At 51.1% G+C, this 15,305-nt stretch overlaps 8 protein-coding genes across 8 annotated transcripts; 5 read left to right on the top strand and 3 right to left on the bottom strand.

The window, feature by feature from the left end:
* Positions 1–217: 217 nt before the first annotated feature.
* Positions 218–1,218, top strand: COCMIDRAFT_79319 (uncharacterized protein; the record flags this gene model as incomplete). The annotated part of the gene is made up of 2 exons (XM_007683988.1): positions 218–474; positions 522–1,218. 2 exons carry the CDS (start codon positions 218–220, stop codon positions 1,216–1,218), a joined length of 954 nt encoding a protein of 317 aa, XP_007682178.1.
* An 857-nt stretch (positions 1,219–2,075) lies between these two features.
* Positions 2,076–3,719, top strand: COCMIDRAFT_79518 (uncharacterized protein; the record flags this gene model as incomplete). Its single annotated transcript, XM_007683987.1, has 2 exons — positions 2,076–2,273; positions 2,388–3,719. 2 exons carry the CDS (start codon positions 2,076–2,078, stop codon positions 3,717–3,719), a joined length of 1,530 nt encoding a protein of 509 aa, XP_007682177.1.
* A 112-nt stretch (positions 3,720–3,831) lies between these two features.
* On the bottom strand, positions 3,832–5,031 carry COCMIDRAFT_17 (uncharacterized protein; the record flags this gene model as incomplete). Its single annotated transcript, XM_007683856.1, has 1 exon — positions 3,832–5,031. The coding sequence occupies one exon, from the start codon at positions 5,029–5,031 to the stop codon at positions 3,832–3,834; it is 1,200 nt and encodes a 399-aa protein (XP_007682046.1).
* Positions 5,032–5,528: 497 nt separating this feature from the next.
* Positions 5,529–7,922, top strand: COCMIDRAFT_79766 (uncharacterized protein; the record flags this gene model as incomplete). Its single annotated transcript, XM_007683986.1, has 2 exons — positions 5,529–7,406; positions 7,455–7,922. 2 exons carry the CDS (start codon positions 5,529–5,531, stop codon positions 7,920–7,922), a joined length of 2,346 nt encoding a protein of 781 aa, XP_007682176.1.
* An 11-nt stretch (positions 7,923–7,933) lies between these two features.
* COCMIDRAFT_58562 (uncharacterized protein) lies at positions 7,934–8,188 on the bottom strand (the record flags this gene model as incomplete). Its single annotated transcript, XM_007683985.1, has 1 exon — positions 7,934–8,188. A coding segment is annotated over one exon (255 nt), but the record flags the coding sequence as incomplete, so codon positions are not given.
* An 839-nt stretch (positions 8,189–9,027) lies between these two features.
* Positions 9,028–9,619, top strand: COCMIDRAFT_79718 (uncharacterized protein; the record flags this gene model as incomplete). The annotated part of the gene is made up of 2 exons (XM_007683984.1): positions 9,028–9,160; positions 9,225–9,619. The coding sequence occupies 2 exons, from the start codon at positions 9,028–9,030 to the stop codon at positions 9,617–9,619; spliced, it is 528 nt and encodes a 175-aa protein (XP_007682174.1).
* A 1,770-nt stretch (positions 9,620–11,389) lies between these two features.
* Positions 11,390–13,388, top strand: COCMIDRAFT_14 (uncharacterized protein; the record flags this gene model as incomplete). The annotated part of the gene is made up of 2 exons (XM_007683855.1): positions 11,390–13,324; positions 13,377–13,388. 2 exons carry the CDS (start codon positions 11,390–11,392, stop codon positions 13,386–13,388), a joined length of 1,947 nt encoding a protein of 648 aa, XP_007682045.1.
* A 445-nt stretch (positions 13,389–13,833) lies between these two features.
* On the bottom strand, positions 13,834–15,272 carry COCMIDRAFT_79928 (uncharacterized protein; the record flags this gene model as incomplete). Its single annotated transcript, XM_007683983.1, has 4 exons — positions 13,834–13,853; positions 13,921–14,832; positions 14,968–15,049; positions 15,141–15,272. The coding sequence occupies 4 exons, from the start codon at positions 15,270–15,272 to the stop codon at positions 13,834–13,836; spliced, it is 1,146 nt and encodes a 381-aa protein (XP_007682173.1).
* Between the last annotated feature and the right edge of the window lie 33 nt (positions 15,273–15,305).

The raw sequence follows: 15,305 nt of genomic DNA, 5'->3' as shown, positions 1-15,305 counted from the left end.
TATTTTGCAAACCCCACTCTCTTTCTTGTCTTCTTGAACTGCTAGAACCCCGTCTGTTCAGTCTAGATTGGCTCAATATTGTCTGCGATAGCACAGAGACTCGTCGATTCGCCTCCGCTCTCACACGTCAAAGTTCACTGCATCTGCAAGTTCGACCACAAATCCTGCCAAGTTCGTACTTTAGAAGAGAGCTACATAAAGCCTTTGTTTGTTCGCAATGCCCGAGACAACAAAGGTAGTGCCCCTCACCTGCCATGGTCACTCAAGACCTGTCCCCCACATCCACTTCTCGTCTCTCTTGGACGAAGACCAATACTACATTATATCAGCATGCAAGGACAATAATCCCATGCTCCGAGATGGTATAACAGGTGACTGGATTGGCACTTTTCTGGGCCACAAGGGCGCAGTCTGGCAAGCGCGACTGTCTTCAAACGCCTCGCTGGCAGCCACAGCTTCAGCAGATTTCTCTGCGTATGCATTCTCCTCTATTATCCTGTGACGTTACTAACGGTTCACAGGAAAGTCTGGGACACCCATACTGGCGAAGCGCTACACACCCTCGCCCACAATCACATTGTCCGTGCGGTCGCGTTCCCCAATCAACCTCACCCTCAGATCCTTGCGACCGGTGGAATGGAAAAGAAGCTGCGGATATACGACCTGTCACGCAGCGACGCGACAAGCTTCGAGATTGGCGCTGGCGTTCATACAGGGACCATCAAGTCGATAGTGTGGACGTCGGACCCTAACGTCATAATTACAGCATCGGAGGACAAGAAGATCCGGTGGTGGGATCTGCGACAGGAGTCGACCATTGGAGAGCACGCGGTAGAGGGTACTGTGGGTTCATGCGAGTTGGATAACACCTCCTCGGATGGAATATTGAGCGTAGCTGCTGGAAACAGCGCCTACTTTTTCAACAGTCAACTGCCGGGCTTGCTCATTAAGAGCGTCAAGACACCATACGAACTCGCCAGTGTAGCACTGCACAACGGAGAGAGGAAGTTCGTTACTGGTGGTAGCAACCAGAATGACACGTGGGTCAGAGTGTGGGACTTTGATGAGGAGAAGGAGTTGGAGACGAACAAGGGACACCATGGGCCTATTTGGTCGGCGAGCTTCTCGCCCGATGGAAAGCTCTATGCGACGGGCAGTGAGGACGGAACGGTCAAGCTCTGGAAGTTCACGACGGGACCGTATGGTCTGTGGAAGTAGATATTAAGTCTACTACGGCTTGGGCTGCTCGTTGTGCCGTGTATATTGTCAATGACGACAGTTAGTCGGAAAGGCTCAGTTTATATACCACCTGAAAGCTAGTAAATGCGATGAAGCAGAATCAAACATATACAAAGCGAAGTACCACAACAATTCACTCAGTCGCAGTGGAAACCCGATCCAAAGATCAATACCACATATATACAAGCAATGTTTGTCTTTTTACCTAGCAAGTAATAGTCAAGGAACGTCGGGAACGGCTAAACACCCCCTCCCAACCACGGCAACTCTAACCGGAGATACCCGATTCAACATTGCCGAAAAACAAAAAAGGATCGACACCAATGGCGGGACCCGCATGGATGCGTCCCCCCCGCCCATTGATTGTGCAAACATCTCAACATGGCAACTCGCCCCAGATAAGATAGTGAGATATGACGATAACCCACGAATCCTACCTATTCATGCCAAGAAAAATTAGAGATAGACACGCCTTCCTCTTTCTCCGACCCGGGTTATCGGCCGAGTTTCAGTGTTAAGTGTGGGTATATATACATATATAAAGTGAGTTGGGAAAAGGTTGGGGGTTTTTTGGTTTTTTGTTTCTTTTTCTTTTCTAGGACTGGGACTTTAGCTACATACTTACTACTTACTTACGTCTTACGTAGCACCTGAGGTTGACGTCGGGTTGTTGTTGTTGTTGTTGCATTGAGCATTTCTTCTAGCTGCTCCGCCTTCTTTCTCTCTTTCTTTCTCTCTCTCTCTCTCTGTCTCTCTGTCTCTCTCTCGGCCCCGCACCCGCACCCGGCCCTCCCCCCAAGGAGCCTTGGGGGTTTTCTAGTTGAAGCGGAAAAAAAATGGGGGAAAAGAAAGAAGACGACGACGTAGCGCGTGTGCGCGAGCCCAGCGTGGAACGAGGGGATGTTAGTGCGGCGAAGCAGATGCAAGATATCGGTGCGGATTTGTATCTTCAAGTTCAGCGGTATTCGCGGGAGGAGTTGGAGGCGGAGAGGAAGGTTGTGCTAAGGAAGATTGATTGGGTTATTATGCCCATGGTACGTTTTTCCTCCCCCCTCCCCCTCCCCTTTCTTTTTTTTCTCGTTGGGGGTTGAACAGGAATTGTGTGAAAGAGAAGAAAAGAATATAAAAAAACTGATGGAGAAAGGTAGATTTGCATGACATATATGATTCAATTCCTTGACAAACTCAGTCTCAACTATGCAAACGCCTACACGCTAACTCCGGACCTCGACCTCCATGGTAACCGCTACAGCTGGGTCGCTGCGATTTTCAACTTTGGATACTTGTTCTGGGCGCTGCCTGCAAATTATCTGATTCAGCGTCTTCCCGTCTCGAAATACACGGGGTCCATGATCTTGGTTTGGTCGTTACTGCTGTGCTGTCATGTTGCGGCAAAAAACTACGCAGGGATGCTCGCCTTACGCTTCCTGCTGGGAATGTTCGAAGCGTCGATTAGCCCCGCGATTATGAATATAGTGAGTATGTTTTACACGCGCGCCGAGCAACCGCTTCGCATGTGTGTTTTTCTGGCTTTCAACGGTATAGCGACCATGGTTGGCGCCTTACTCGGGTACGGTCTGGGACACGCGCACTCCCCGCATATCAAGACGTGGCAGCTTATTTTCTTGGTGATTGGGCTGATGAATTTCGTCTGGTCGTTTGTTTTTCTGGCGGTTATGCCGGATAGTCCTGCCACGGCCAAGTTCTTGACGCATAAGGAGAGGATTGTGGCGATTGATCGCGTGGCGGGGAATATGATTGGGGTTAAGACGAAGAAGTTTCACATGAAGCAGGCAGTAGAGGCGGTGCTTGATTTCAAGGTGCTGTGTATTGCGTTGATTGGGTTGGGGTGCGGTGTTATTAATGGGGGTGTGTCGAATTTCTCGTCGTCGCTCCTGAAGGGGTTTGGGTTCAGTGGCATTTATGCCACTTTGCTGCAACTTCCCACTGGCGCCATCGAGTTCGTTATCGTGCCGCTGTGCGGACTGGCGGCGGGATATTTCAGGAATACGCGATGTCTTATCCTGGCTATTGTTTGTCTGCCGCCGCTGGGAGGACTTCTGGGGATTCGACTTACGCCGCTGTCTCAGCGATGGAGCCTCGTCGGATGCACGTGGTTGCAGTACCTTATTGGTGCTCCCGTCATTCTATCGTGGAATCTTCTCACGACGAATATCGCGGGTCACACGAAGCGCAGCACGGCCAACGGAATGTGGTTTGTGTTTTACGCCGCGGGGAATATCGCCGGAGCGAACCTCTTCCTTGCACGGGAGGCACCGAGGTATTTTTCAGCCCTTACGGGTCTGATTGTGTGTTATTGCGCCATGATACTTGTGGCGGGCGTACTGGCCGCGTGGATGACATGGCAGAACAAGAAGAAGGATCGCCTGTGGGGGACTGGCGAGGATGAACAGGCGGTTATAGATGGGTTCAGTGACTTGACGGATATCCAGGCGAAGCATTTTAGGTATGCTATTTAGATGCGTGGTTGAGAGAGCATGGGCGATAGGTCCTGAGGGACTTGGAGTGAATCATGACGTATACGGGAGTGACGAGGAAATATATACCCTATCTATAGCATAGAAAGATTATCTACGTATCCGCAACATGAAGTGCATCCAGTTCCCGTACCAACTCCTCCTCGCTGCCAGGCACGAATCCAATTCCCTCACACCCTCCCCGCTCATCAAACTCAACTCCAAGTATCTCCCCTGCCACCCACTGCGCAGTCCTCGCATGCAAACTCGGCCTTACAAGCTCATCTTTCCTCTTCCCTCCATATACTTCACTCTTCCCCTGCGCAAGTGCCTGATAAACAACCAATTGATCGCGTAGATACTCGTCTACACAGCCGCCATGTTCGATCTCCGATAGCAAATTATCCGACACCGTTTTCACAATACCGGCAACGACTTGTTGCGGCTGTTGACCTGCTCGCACGCCCCGATCGTACAGCCAGTCGCGACCTAGCTTCATGCCGGTAGATGTGGTGGCTACCAAGAGGAGGTAGTATCTCTTTTCATGGTGCGAGTCTTCGAATGTGATTTGTACATCCACTTCATTGCTGGTGGAGAAGCGGGATTGGCGACGCTCGAACATTACGTTTAGTTCTTCGCGGAAGTGACGTTCGGTGGCCTTGGGGGCGATGATGGTGGCTGTTACTCGCTCCACTTCGCCTCTGTTTACTAGTTGGAAAGATGAAAGTGTGCTGGTCAAGGGGGTGATCGTGTATGTGACGCTCCCGAGACTAGTCGTGCCTTGAGACCAGCCTCGCGAGTGCAGGTTAGTAGTGATGTGTGGTATACCGATGAGCTCAAGTGTTGGTAGCAGGACTTGTGTTATATAGTCACATGATGGCGAGTTGGATACGTTTGTTCCTCCTATTATTTGAACACGTAGTGGTGAGGATGCCCCCGAGAAGAGGAGATACGGGAGTATGGCTTGTAGAACGAGGTTGACACTTCCGGGTGTAGACTGTCTAATGCGAACTTCTCCTGCAGAAAGAATTGTGCCTATTCCGCCAGTGGTATTTGGAGAAAATGTAATTTCCTTGCTCTTTAGTTCTGCGCCCGTAACGTGCGCGTTGGAGGCCTCACCGAGCCATTGGACGCTGGTCAAGTGTTGAGCCTTGAGACCACCGCCACCTGAACGTCTTGCACGAATGTTATTGATACTGATTGGCTTCTTGGTGAGGGCAGAGAGACCAAGGGCGATACGGACTAATTGACCTCCGCCTTCGAGAGTCGCTCCGTGCAGCTGAATTGCTGATGGGGATCCAGGAGTTGAAGCCATCGTGAGATATGAAATGAGATGGTTGTTCTTGGAGGATAATGAGAAAAACCGCAAGAATGTTAATTGTCTTCTTGAAATAGAGAAGCTGCTCATGTCTTGTACACGGCGGGCCTTGCGCCTCTTGCTTGCATGAGTGAAGATGAGTCAACCCGCACGGCGACCATGATTGTGGCTATGTGTGAATCAGTTACCAACGGTCTACACAGCGCAGCTTAGTCGCTATTTGTGTCTTATTCATATTCATCATATACACATCTGTATCTGAAGGAAATAAAGGTGTTTGTCTGTTGTCGGTAATCAAATGTAGTAGCCGCGGCACGTGTCGGCGCAAGATCGACGCGGCGGTCCTGTCGTCATCAGCGACGCCGAACTTTTGATCAGCGTCTCCGAAGTCGTCCCCTCCCACGCCAGCCCATCCACCACCATGACGAATGCCTTGACATCGCTTCAATCCGCCCTCAGAACCCGGTAGTCGTCTCGTCTACCTGTCTCAAGCCATGCGCGGCCCGCTGGCTTTCTCCGCAAAAGCCTGGCATGGGCCCGGCAACGGAGCTCTCTTCTCACAAATACAGTCGCGCATCTCGACGGTCAAGCCGATATCATCGAGATCAATCGTTACGAAGCCGACACCCAATTCCTCGGTCGCGAGGGGTGCGCCGAATCTGACCTGCCATCTCGCACCTTCCCTGGCTCGATTCGCAACTGCGGGGACTATCCGCCACAATGGCCTACAACACCCAATCCGACTATTCAATGCGTCCCGACATGTATCCGAAGCATCGGGAAATGACAAAATCATAAAACAACGTAAATCTTACAAGGACGAAATTAAAGAAAAAGGCATTGTGGATCTCGAAGAACACGACGGCGAAGCAGAGGCGGAGCAGGGCTTTGCAAAGTCCGAAAAGGCAGCTCAAGCCAAGCAGGTCAATCTTAGTGCGAAACTCAGCAAGGATGGCTCTGGATCTGGAGGTACACCCGGCGGCATGAAGGAAATCTGGCGGCTCATCAGCATTGCACGGCCTGAATTAGGCTCCCTCTCCTGGGCATTCATATTCTTACTCGTCGGGTCCGGCATCTCATTATCGGTACCCTTCTCTATTGGAAAAATCCTGGACGCTGCGACTTCGACAGAAAACACCGATGGCTTACTCTTTGGAATGACCCCTTCGCTATTCTACTTTGCACTCGCTGGCGTCTTGACCACCGGTGCTGCATTCAACTTTGGTCGTATCATCATTCTGCGAATTGTCGGAGAGCGCATCGTCGCCCGTCTGCGATCACAGCTTTACCGCAAGACATTTATCCAGAATGCCGAATTCTTCGATGCGAACAGGGTTGGAGATCTCATCTCTCGCCTTGGTTCAGACACTATCATTGTTGGAAAGAGCATCACACAGAACTTGTCCGATGGTCTGCGTGCACTCGTCAGCGGTGCAGCTGGTTTCGCCATGATGGGTTTTGTCAGTCTTAAGCTTACCGGTATTCTTGCTTTGATCGCTCCTCCAGTTGCCCTTGTCGCATTCTTCAGTGGTAGATCTCTACGAAATCTCAGTCGAAAAATTCAGAAGAATTTAGGTACTCTGACCAAGATTGCCGAGGAAAGGTTAGGCAACGTCAGGACTAGCCAAGCGTTTGCTGGCGAAGTCCAGGAAGCATCCCGCTACAACCGTCAGATCAAGAGAATATTCGCCCTGGGAAAGAAGGAGGCTGTTGTTGCTGCAAGCTTTTACGGAAGTACAGGTCTTATGGGCAACTTGACCATCATTACTATCCTCTACGTTGGCAGCAATATGGTCAAGAACGGCGTCATTTCGATTGGTGAACTCTCGTCATTCCTCATGTACACCGTGTATGCTGGTTCCAGTATGGTCGGTCTATCTGGTTTCTACGGCGAAATGATGAAGGGTGTCGGCGCTGCCAGTCGTCTGTTTGAGCTTCAAGATCGCAACCCGACAATCTCACCAACCAAGGGTCTACCTGTCAGGTCCGCACGTGGTCCTATCGAATTCAAGAACGTATCATTCAGCTACCCCACCCGGCCAGCGGTCTCCATTTTCAAGGACCTGAGCTTTAAGATTGAACAGGGCACCAACGTGGCCATTGTCGCGCCTAGCGGTGCTGGAAAGTCGACTGTTGCTAGCCTGATTTTGCGCTTCTATGTCCCAACCTCGGGTGTCATTACCATTGATGGAAGAGACATTACTACTTTGAACGCGAAACAACTACGGAGAAAGATTGGCTACGTCGGACAAGAGCCTGTTCTCTTCTCTGGAACCATTGCTGAGAACATTGCCTATGGTGTGCCCAATGCCACCCGTGCTGAGATTATTGCAGCGGCACGAAAGGCCAACTGCCAGTTCATCAGTGATTTCGTAAGTACAGAATCCTATTCTTTCTAGATCTTTCGCTGACTAGCATAGCCCGATGGCCTTGAAACACATGTCGGCGCCCGAGGCACACAGCTTTCGGGAGGCCAGAAACAGCGCATTGCCATTGCACGGGCTTTGATCAAGAAGCCCGACATTCTGATCCTCGACGAAGCAACAAGTGCCCTGGACGCCGAGTCAGAGACGCTTGTCAACCAGGCACTGAACAAGCTTCTCCAAGAGAACAACACAACCATCAGCATTGCTCATCGTCTCTCTACTATCAAGCGTTCCGATCGTATTATCTGCATTGATTCGGATGGCAGGGTCGCCGAAGAGGGCACTTATGAGCAGCTTAGCTCCAACCCTGAGGGTGCATTCAACAAGCTTATGGAATGGCAAATGAGCGGTGGTGACGTTCCTACCCGAGAGGTCAAGAATTCAAAGCCAACTGAAGAGGAGGAGATTGAACGGGAGCTTGAGGAAGAAAAAGACGAGGCTGTGGCACCCAGAAATGAGTAGACGGATTGCCATGTTTCAGGCTCATACTGGAAGAGTGACGCTGGTGGCGGGGAGGCTTCTTCGGCGTTTTCATGAAGCAAGCAGGAGGTTTCCTGTAAACTTGTCTCAAAAGACTCTAAGCAGTAGCTGGGCCCACCAGCCATACTGGGCCTCAACGCCAGTACTAGTCTCGAGGTTTCGAGACTTGATGTGTAGGAATATAACTTAGGCATGAGAGGCCCAACAAGTAATGGGCAATCGCTTGCTGGATGATTAGGAGTTGTCATTGTACATTACTCGCCGACTGTCTTGGCGGCAACGACCTTTATAACAACATTATCTTGTTAGAGCTCGCACATGCGAGTGTTGGGTGTAATTGAACATTATTCTCCTCTCATGGTTGCTTTTCTCAAAAAAAGCCTTTTCAGCGTTTTCCTGGATATCATTAATAGCGAGACGACAATATAGGCCATAAGATGTGAAATAGGCTACATGCATTATGATGACAAGTCCAGACCTCAGGCTAATATATACATACACAATGGCTTGCTCCTTCAGCATGTCGCATCAAGCGGAGCCCATCCGCTAGCCCCCGTAGTCTTGTGAATCCGCCCCCGCCCTTGCCCTGCACTACGATGACTTAATCAGGTACCAGCACCACTCAGATGGGATCGCCCCATGGCATGACACCCGTATTAGTCTCGAATCCAATCCATCTAGTCTCCATCTGAAAAGAAAAGGCCATCATGTCAATATCTCTCCATCGCAATATTGACGTCATATATACCAATTACTCAGTCTCACCCTACCAGCCACGCTCCTTAGCCCTGTGACGCGAAGGGGGGGGGGGGGGGGAATGTATAACGCTTCCCTAATCACATATAATCAACCCCCCCTTGTCTCGCTAGAAAGAGAAAAAAAACATAAACGCTAGCAACAGCCAGCAAACTCCTGGTGACTTTTTTCTCAAATGCTCAAAACCTCACTCCAGACTCCCCTCCGCCTTACCACCAGCTCTTTTTCATCGCGCTCGTCGCTCGCCAAACCCGTCACGACTCGCGTCTACCTCGTTACACGGAGTTTTCAGAGTAGCAGTCCTGCATTGCTACCGCAATGCCTGAAGAAAATGGAAGGATATAAGAAAGTCGGGAATAGAGAGGATGCGCCGCCGAAACACGAAATGGTGTATTTCCCCGGTTTAATGAGTGAGAAGCGGAGTTTTGGGGATTTTAGAACGGTGTTGCATACGGGGCTTTACGGTTCGTTTTTTTCTTCTCCTTCTATTACTTGCTCATTCCTTCCTTCCTTCAAAAAAATAGATAGATGCTGACGAAAATAACACAGGCCAGATCGTCGCTATGGAAGTTCCAGTGAATGGAGAGATAGGCGATGAAGTACATCTGGTCGATCAGATCTTACTGTTCACATCAGGCCGGGGACTAGCGACTGTGGCGGGGAAAGAACAGGAGGTAACAGCGGGAGATGTGGTTGTTGTGCCTGCGGGGATGCAACATCAGTTTGTGACGAAGGGGGAACAGCCACTGGAGCTGATTACAGTGTATTCGCCTGCGGAGCATTTGCCGAGTAGTGTGCATAAGAATAAGGAGGAGGGGGATAAGGCGGAGGAGGAGGGCGTAGATGAGGCGCCTGCGTGGGCGTTGAGGGGGAAAGAGGAGAATGAGAAGGAGGGGTTGGTTAGGGAGAGTGGGAAGTACTAGAGGAGAGGTTGAGTTGGATGGGTTTAATGCATTTGGTTAATGAGGATGTGTGTTGTTGAGGATGTAATGAAGAAAAATTGCCAATACAAGTAGGCTAGCATTTGAAGAACGATTTTGCAACAATTGCATGCAAGATGTGTATTAGATATGATGCTTCGCCCTGTGATGAGGTAAAGTTAACAAGATAAATTTCGTCCGTTAGTAATAAGTTGATGCTTCTGCATAACACTTTGAACAGCTCAAGGTGAGACTACTTTATGATTTTGTTGCTGACATGATTAGCTATTCCAAGACACGCGTTTTGCCGAATGAGCAAAGATGAGCAACTGGCGAAAGATATGCATATGTTTGCATCATCCAGAGGAGGGGAAATCCGGTAGCGTCATGAAGATGTCGTCTCAAGAGATCAGGCCTCCACATTCCGGTGGCGAACTAGTCCGGACCCGCTAACAAAACCGTTCTTCTCAACGCTCTTTCGACTTGGCGGAACACGACGCATAGCAAGGTTAGACCCTGTGCCTGTGTGCTGATACAACCACAGCGTTATACAGTCAGCCCGTTGCAACGCCAGTCTCACTAGGTGGGGGAGGCTACGCTCGTCAAGTTTGGCGGGCTGGGGTGTCTGGATAATATCATATCCTGATGAGGTAAAGCTAAGGGTGGACGTGGGTGGCGGCTCAACGACGTAACGATTCTCTAGCGGCAAAACGCAATCATTCCGCAATGGGATGGATGCGGTACATGTGGGGGAGAAGACTGATGGATTTGCAGGCTTCAAAATGCAGGCGTCAGCATGGTGGCAGGGTTTTGTGAGGGCAGCGGGTGGGGCCTGGGTCTGAGGCCGTGGTTATCAGATGGAATAGTCGCCAAGCCCATCGAACCGGCATCTGACAGTGGTAGCTTGTGTTTGGAGATTTGCGCGATTATAGGCCGAGGAGAATTGCACTCGGAGTTGCCAGACATTGATAGGGGTAGCGGTCAGTTGCTGGTGGCGCCATGAAGGGCAGCTGGACCACCATGGTCAGGAGATAGTGAAGAGGAGAAAAGTAGCCGATCAGCGATTACTTTCTTCCATGTGCATGTACCCCTTGTGTCGGAAAAAGCAGGGTCAGGCCGGGAACAACCAGACCAGACCGGCTTCGGCGATGAGATCGGGTGGGCGCCCGCACAAGCGTCATTCGGCACCAGAGCAAGTCCTGGTCTGGTCATCTCAGCCCTTGGAGGCGGCGTCGTTGATCGGCAGTAGCAGGTAGGGAAAAGCGGCCGGGCGCGGAGGGTAGATGGGCTCGTCACCACCATTCTTCTCCCTCATGCGCATACCTTCACCTACCGCCAGACTTTACCTTACACTACGTCCCACTCACTCCGCTCCGATCGCATTGTCTGTCCTGGGATCTAGTACGTGGCCATCGCTTGCGCGGGCTCATTGGTCAGCATTTAGTCGAGGTGAGTATTGAATTTGTGTGTGATGCCACCATCTGATAAGCACAAATTCCGCGGTGCATGGAAAAAGCATCAGATAACCCTTTACTCCCCCACATTGTCCTCACGTCCGTGTCCCGCAGCTTAGCAAACCAGCCGAGGATGCGCGTCCTCACTGACCGACTGAAACCGCTGCTCAGCTTGGACATGATTTCGCACGCATGAGTAACATGTTGCTAATAACAATGGTTCGCGCTAGCAGTGCCCGTTGTCAACTCCCCGATTCCCACGCCGCTCCTTCGTCTTTCCTCTCCACCACGCCGACACATGGCTTCCTCGACATCCACCATGGCAAGCCCCATACCACACACATCTACCTCACACCCTGAAGATCCGATCCCCTCAGAGCCCAGGGATATCCCTCAATTGTCACTGCGGCCGGAGCAGGAGCAGTCGCACTCGGAGTCCGAACATATTTCACCAAAGTCCTCGGGCGACGCCACAGCATGGACGCACAGCAGCGATGATTCAGAGGCTCCCATGACGCCAATCACCGAGCCCGATCAGGCTGTCGACGAGGTCATCGATAAGCTGCAAGAGCTGCCCGCGGCTTCGGTCAACCTGGCGGAGCAGTCGCGACCTCGGCGAGCATCCACGACGCTAATTTCGGACAACCCAAACGATATCAGACGGATACTGGGCGAGGGAGAGACGGCCACCAAGCTCATCAGCCAGTGCTGTGGCGGAGGATGTTGTCTCCTCAAGACACTGGCTCCTGATTCCTCGTCGCCCAACTTCGTCCCTGTCGTCATTCCGGACAACCATGCTTTCCGCACTCTCAATCTCAAGTTGGGTCCACTTGCCCTCGACAGTCAACTCACAGATACAATGCCACTCCCGCCCGTCAACATGGCCTTTGATCCTCTGCCATCCAAGGAAACCAAGTATGTCTCCGAGGTACACAAGATGCCACCCAAATACGTCCAGCCACACCCGCCATACGAAGTCTACTCGGCCCCGCTATACCACGCACGCGAGTTGACCAAGCCAGGCGCGGAGAAGCGCACAATTCACTTCGATATTGACGTCACCGACTATCCAGATGAGGGAGGAGTCGACTTCAAGGTTGGTGGTGCTGTTGGTATCTGCCCGCCCAATTCCCAGGAAATGGTTGACGAGATATTCGACATTCTTTGCATTCCCAAGTTTGTCCGGGAGAAGCCAGTCACGCTCAAGACCTTTTCAGGAAGATGGCCAACTATCTGGGGAGAAGACCAGCCACGCGAACTCGTCACAACTCGCCGCGAGCTTCTGACCTGGTGTACGGATATCCAGTCAAATCCCCCAACCAAGAACCTCCTCCGCGTCATGGCTGAGTACGCCGAGGCACCAAACGAGAAGAAGATCTTGACCTACCTCTGCTCTGCCCAAGGACAGGCTGCTTTCTGTGATTTGCGCACCAGCTCTCACTTTACCGTTGCGCAGCTTCTCAGTGCATTTCCTTCGTCCAAGCCACCACTACCGCACCTTCTTTCCGTCCTTACCCAATTGATGCCACGATTCTACTCGCTTTCAAACGACCCCCACATTTCTTCGGCTCGTCCCGGCCTCCCAGGAACTCGCCGCCTGATCGAAATGGCTGTCACTGTTCATGAAACACCCGATTGGCATGCTGACGGCGCTGTCCGCACTGGTGTTGGCAGTGGCTTCATGGAACGCCTGGCCCATGCCTTTACCAGAACTGAGAATGAAGGCGTCGACCCTCGTAGCATCCTCGATCTCCGCGTGCCCATGTTCCGTGGTCTTATGGCAAACCCTCTTTCCAAGCAGTTTGGCGGAGAAGGACCCATGGTTCTTATTGGTGCTGGTGTTGGAATGGCTCCCTTCCGAGGTTTCATTCTGAACAGGCTCAAGAACGCCAACTGCGCCAACAAGATCTGGCTTATCCAAGGTGTGCGAGACTCCATGCTGGATGAGTTGTACTCTGGCGAACTGGGTGATCACGAGCGCGAAATCAAGAAAGTCGTTCAGAGCCGAAAGGTTAAATCCGGGGGCTCCAACGAAGTCAAATACGTTCAGGACGAGGTCAAGGTGCAAGCTGACATTGTATGGTTCGTCATCAATGCACTCGACGGACGCATTTTCGTCTGTGGCTCTAGTAAAGGCATGGGCGAAGGCGTCGAAGCCTCGTTGATCGACGTCGCAATGCAGAAGGGCCGCATGAGTGAGGCACAAGCGAAGGAGTTCTGGGCCAAGAAGAAGGAAGACGGCCAGTATATTGCTGTAAGTTTGGCTACTCATAAATCGGATGTAACAGACACTAACTTGCATATAGGAAACCTGGTAGAAATTTCTTATCTTACGCATCATTTATCAAAAAGTATGGCTTTCGTCTCAAAAATGCATGCAAAATTCAATCAATTCAACATCGCCACGGCGTTTATTCAAAAGGGCGTCATATAGAAAGGAAGTAGGCAGCCATAAACCTTCTCTGTGCGCATCATTAGCGGATGCCGGCTGACCACGCCTGGGCTGTCTTTCTGGGTCGGAGCGTTTGGTTTTTATTAGACGGGTTTTTCCGCAAGAGCACGGCGTTAATTCAGGTCAGGTTGGGACGTTTTTCAAAGTACCCCAAACTTCAAGTTATCATCATACTAAAGATGTCCAATAGTAACGTAGCTAAAGAAATATAACATTCAACACTATTTCAACTCTTGTGTCTTTGGTCTGAGTTGCCAATCTACTCCAAATGTTGAGGATGGCTAGTTCTGACGTCGCCCTACTTGTACTCACTACCCAAGATTCGGCCAACCTATTGTCAAGCAACGTCAGTAAAAACACTGATTTAGAAGACTGAGCAAATATCGAGGAAAACTCACTCCAAACAGTCCTCTCCCTATTCACCCCCGTAACCCTAACCTTATCCCCAACCCTCCACACCACCTCCTCCTTCCCCTTCTCTTTTCCACCACTACCACCAACCCAAAACCCATACCTCCCAAACACCGGACTCCACCTTGCTCCCTTATCCACTCTCCGATCTCCCTGCAACCTCTTCAACACCTCCCCCTTAACCCCTTCCCCCGGTTTCCCCGTCGCATAATCAATATTAATACTCTTGCACCTCACACAATTATGCAGGAGCGCTATTTCTGTCTCTTCTCCTCCTCCTGCTGCTGCTGCTGCTTCCTTTGCACTCTTGATACAGATGCGCGACCAAAAATCCTCGTCCCACGCTTCCTTTGCGCCGGATAAGAGGATGTTGGGGCGAAATTTGGTAATGTCCATTTCGGAAGCGATGCGTGAGGAGACGGAGGAGAGGGAAGGGGTGGAGGTTATGAGGTAAGGGGCGCAGTCTGTGAAGGTGAGGGAGTGGGAGAGTTTGGGTTCGGCTGGGTTAGCAGGGGAGGATGGGGCAAGGTTGCTGAAGCGTGGGGAGCGGCGGTGAGAGCCGAGGTAGACGAGTTCGACGTCAAAGCCGAAGCAGGTGCTGAACCAGGTGTTGTAAGATGGGGGCATGCGGTAGGCGGTTGTGGGGCTGTCGTGGAGGGAGATTTCGAGGGTGGGGAGGGTGGAAGTTGAGGGGGTGAGGGGGATGGTGAGGCTGGATTGGTTGGCGGTGGAGCCGTGGGCTAGGTAGTGGATTGTGAGGGTGGAGTTGGCGGTGCTGCTGCTGGAAGTATTGTCGGGCGGTGGGGAGATTTCTTGGAGGAATTGCGTCATTTGGGGGTAGGATGCTACGGCCATGTTTTTGTAGCCTGTGGGTGTTTTTTCGAGGAGCATGAAGGAGCCTGGAGTTTTTTGGTTAGGTAGGTTGTTTGGATTGCTATTCATGGCATGTGGATGGTATTGAGAGAATGATACTAGATCATGATTCTCTCAAGCCTTGGGCAGAGTGATATGGAAAGAAAGAGAGGAGGGTTTACGGTCGTGTGCAAAGCCATGTGGTGTTGCAATGGCTGAAGCCAGTTTGATTGCTCGTAGCGATTTAATCGGGTACACGTAGATCTGTTGAAATTGGTTGTTAGCAACTAAAAACCCTCTACGCTCAATTTCGAGATGAACATCATGAGTGAACAGGATGTCCGAATCTACGTACCTCTGATATCTCCATCTCTGGTAGCGCTTTTACTGTGGCTGATGACGGACTAGACCGGCCGAAGAGATAATAGCACACCAGGATAACTGGTGTGATGTAAAGTGCAGCCAGGAGCCATGCTGGTTGTGACATCTTCGCTAGTATCCTCTTCAATTGATCTCGCAA

Source organism: Bipolaris oryzae, assembly GCF_000523455.1.
Source record: "Bipolaris oryzae ATCC 44560 unplaced genomic scaffold scaffold_0, whole genome shotgun sequence".
In the NCBI taxonomy this organism is placed as follows: domain Eukaryota; kingdom Fungi; phylum Ascomycota; class Dothideomycetes; order Pleosporales; family Pleosporaceae; genus Bipolaris; species Bipolaris oryzae.
Note: the sequence above shows the minus strand (reverse complement) of the source record. Positions and strands in the feature narration are given on the sequence as shown.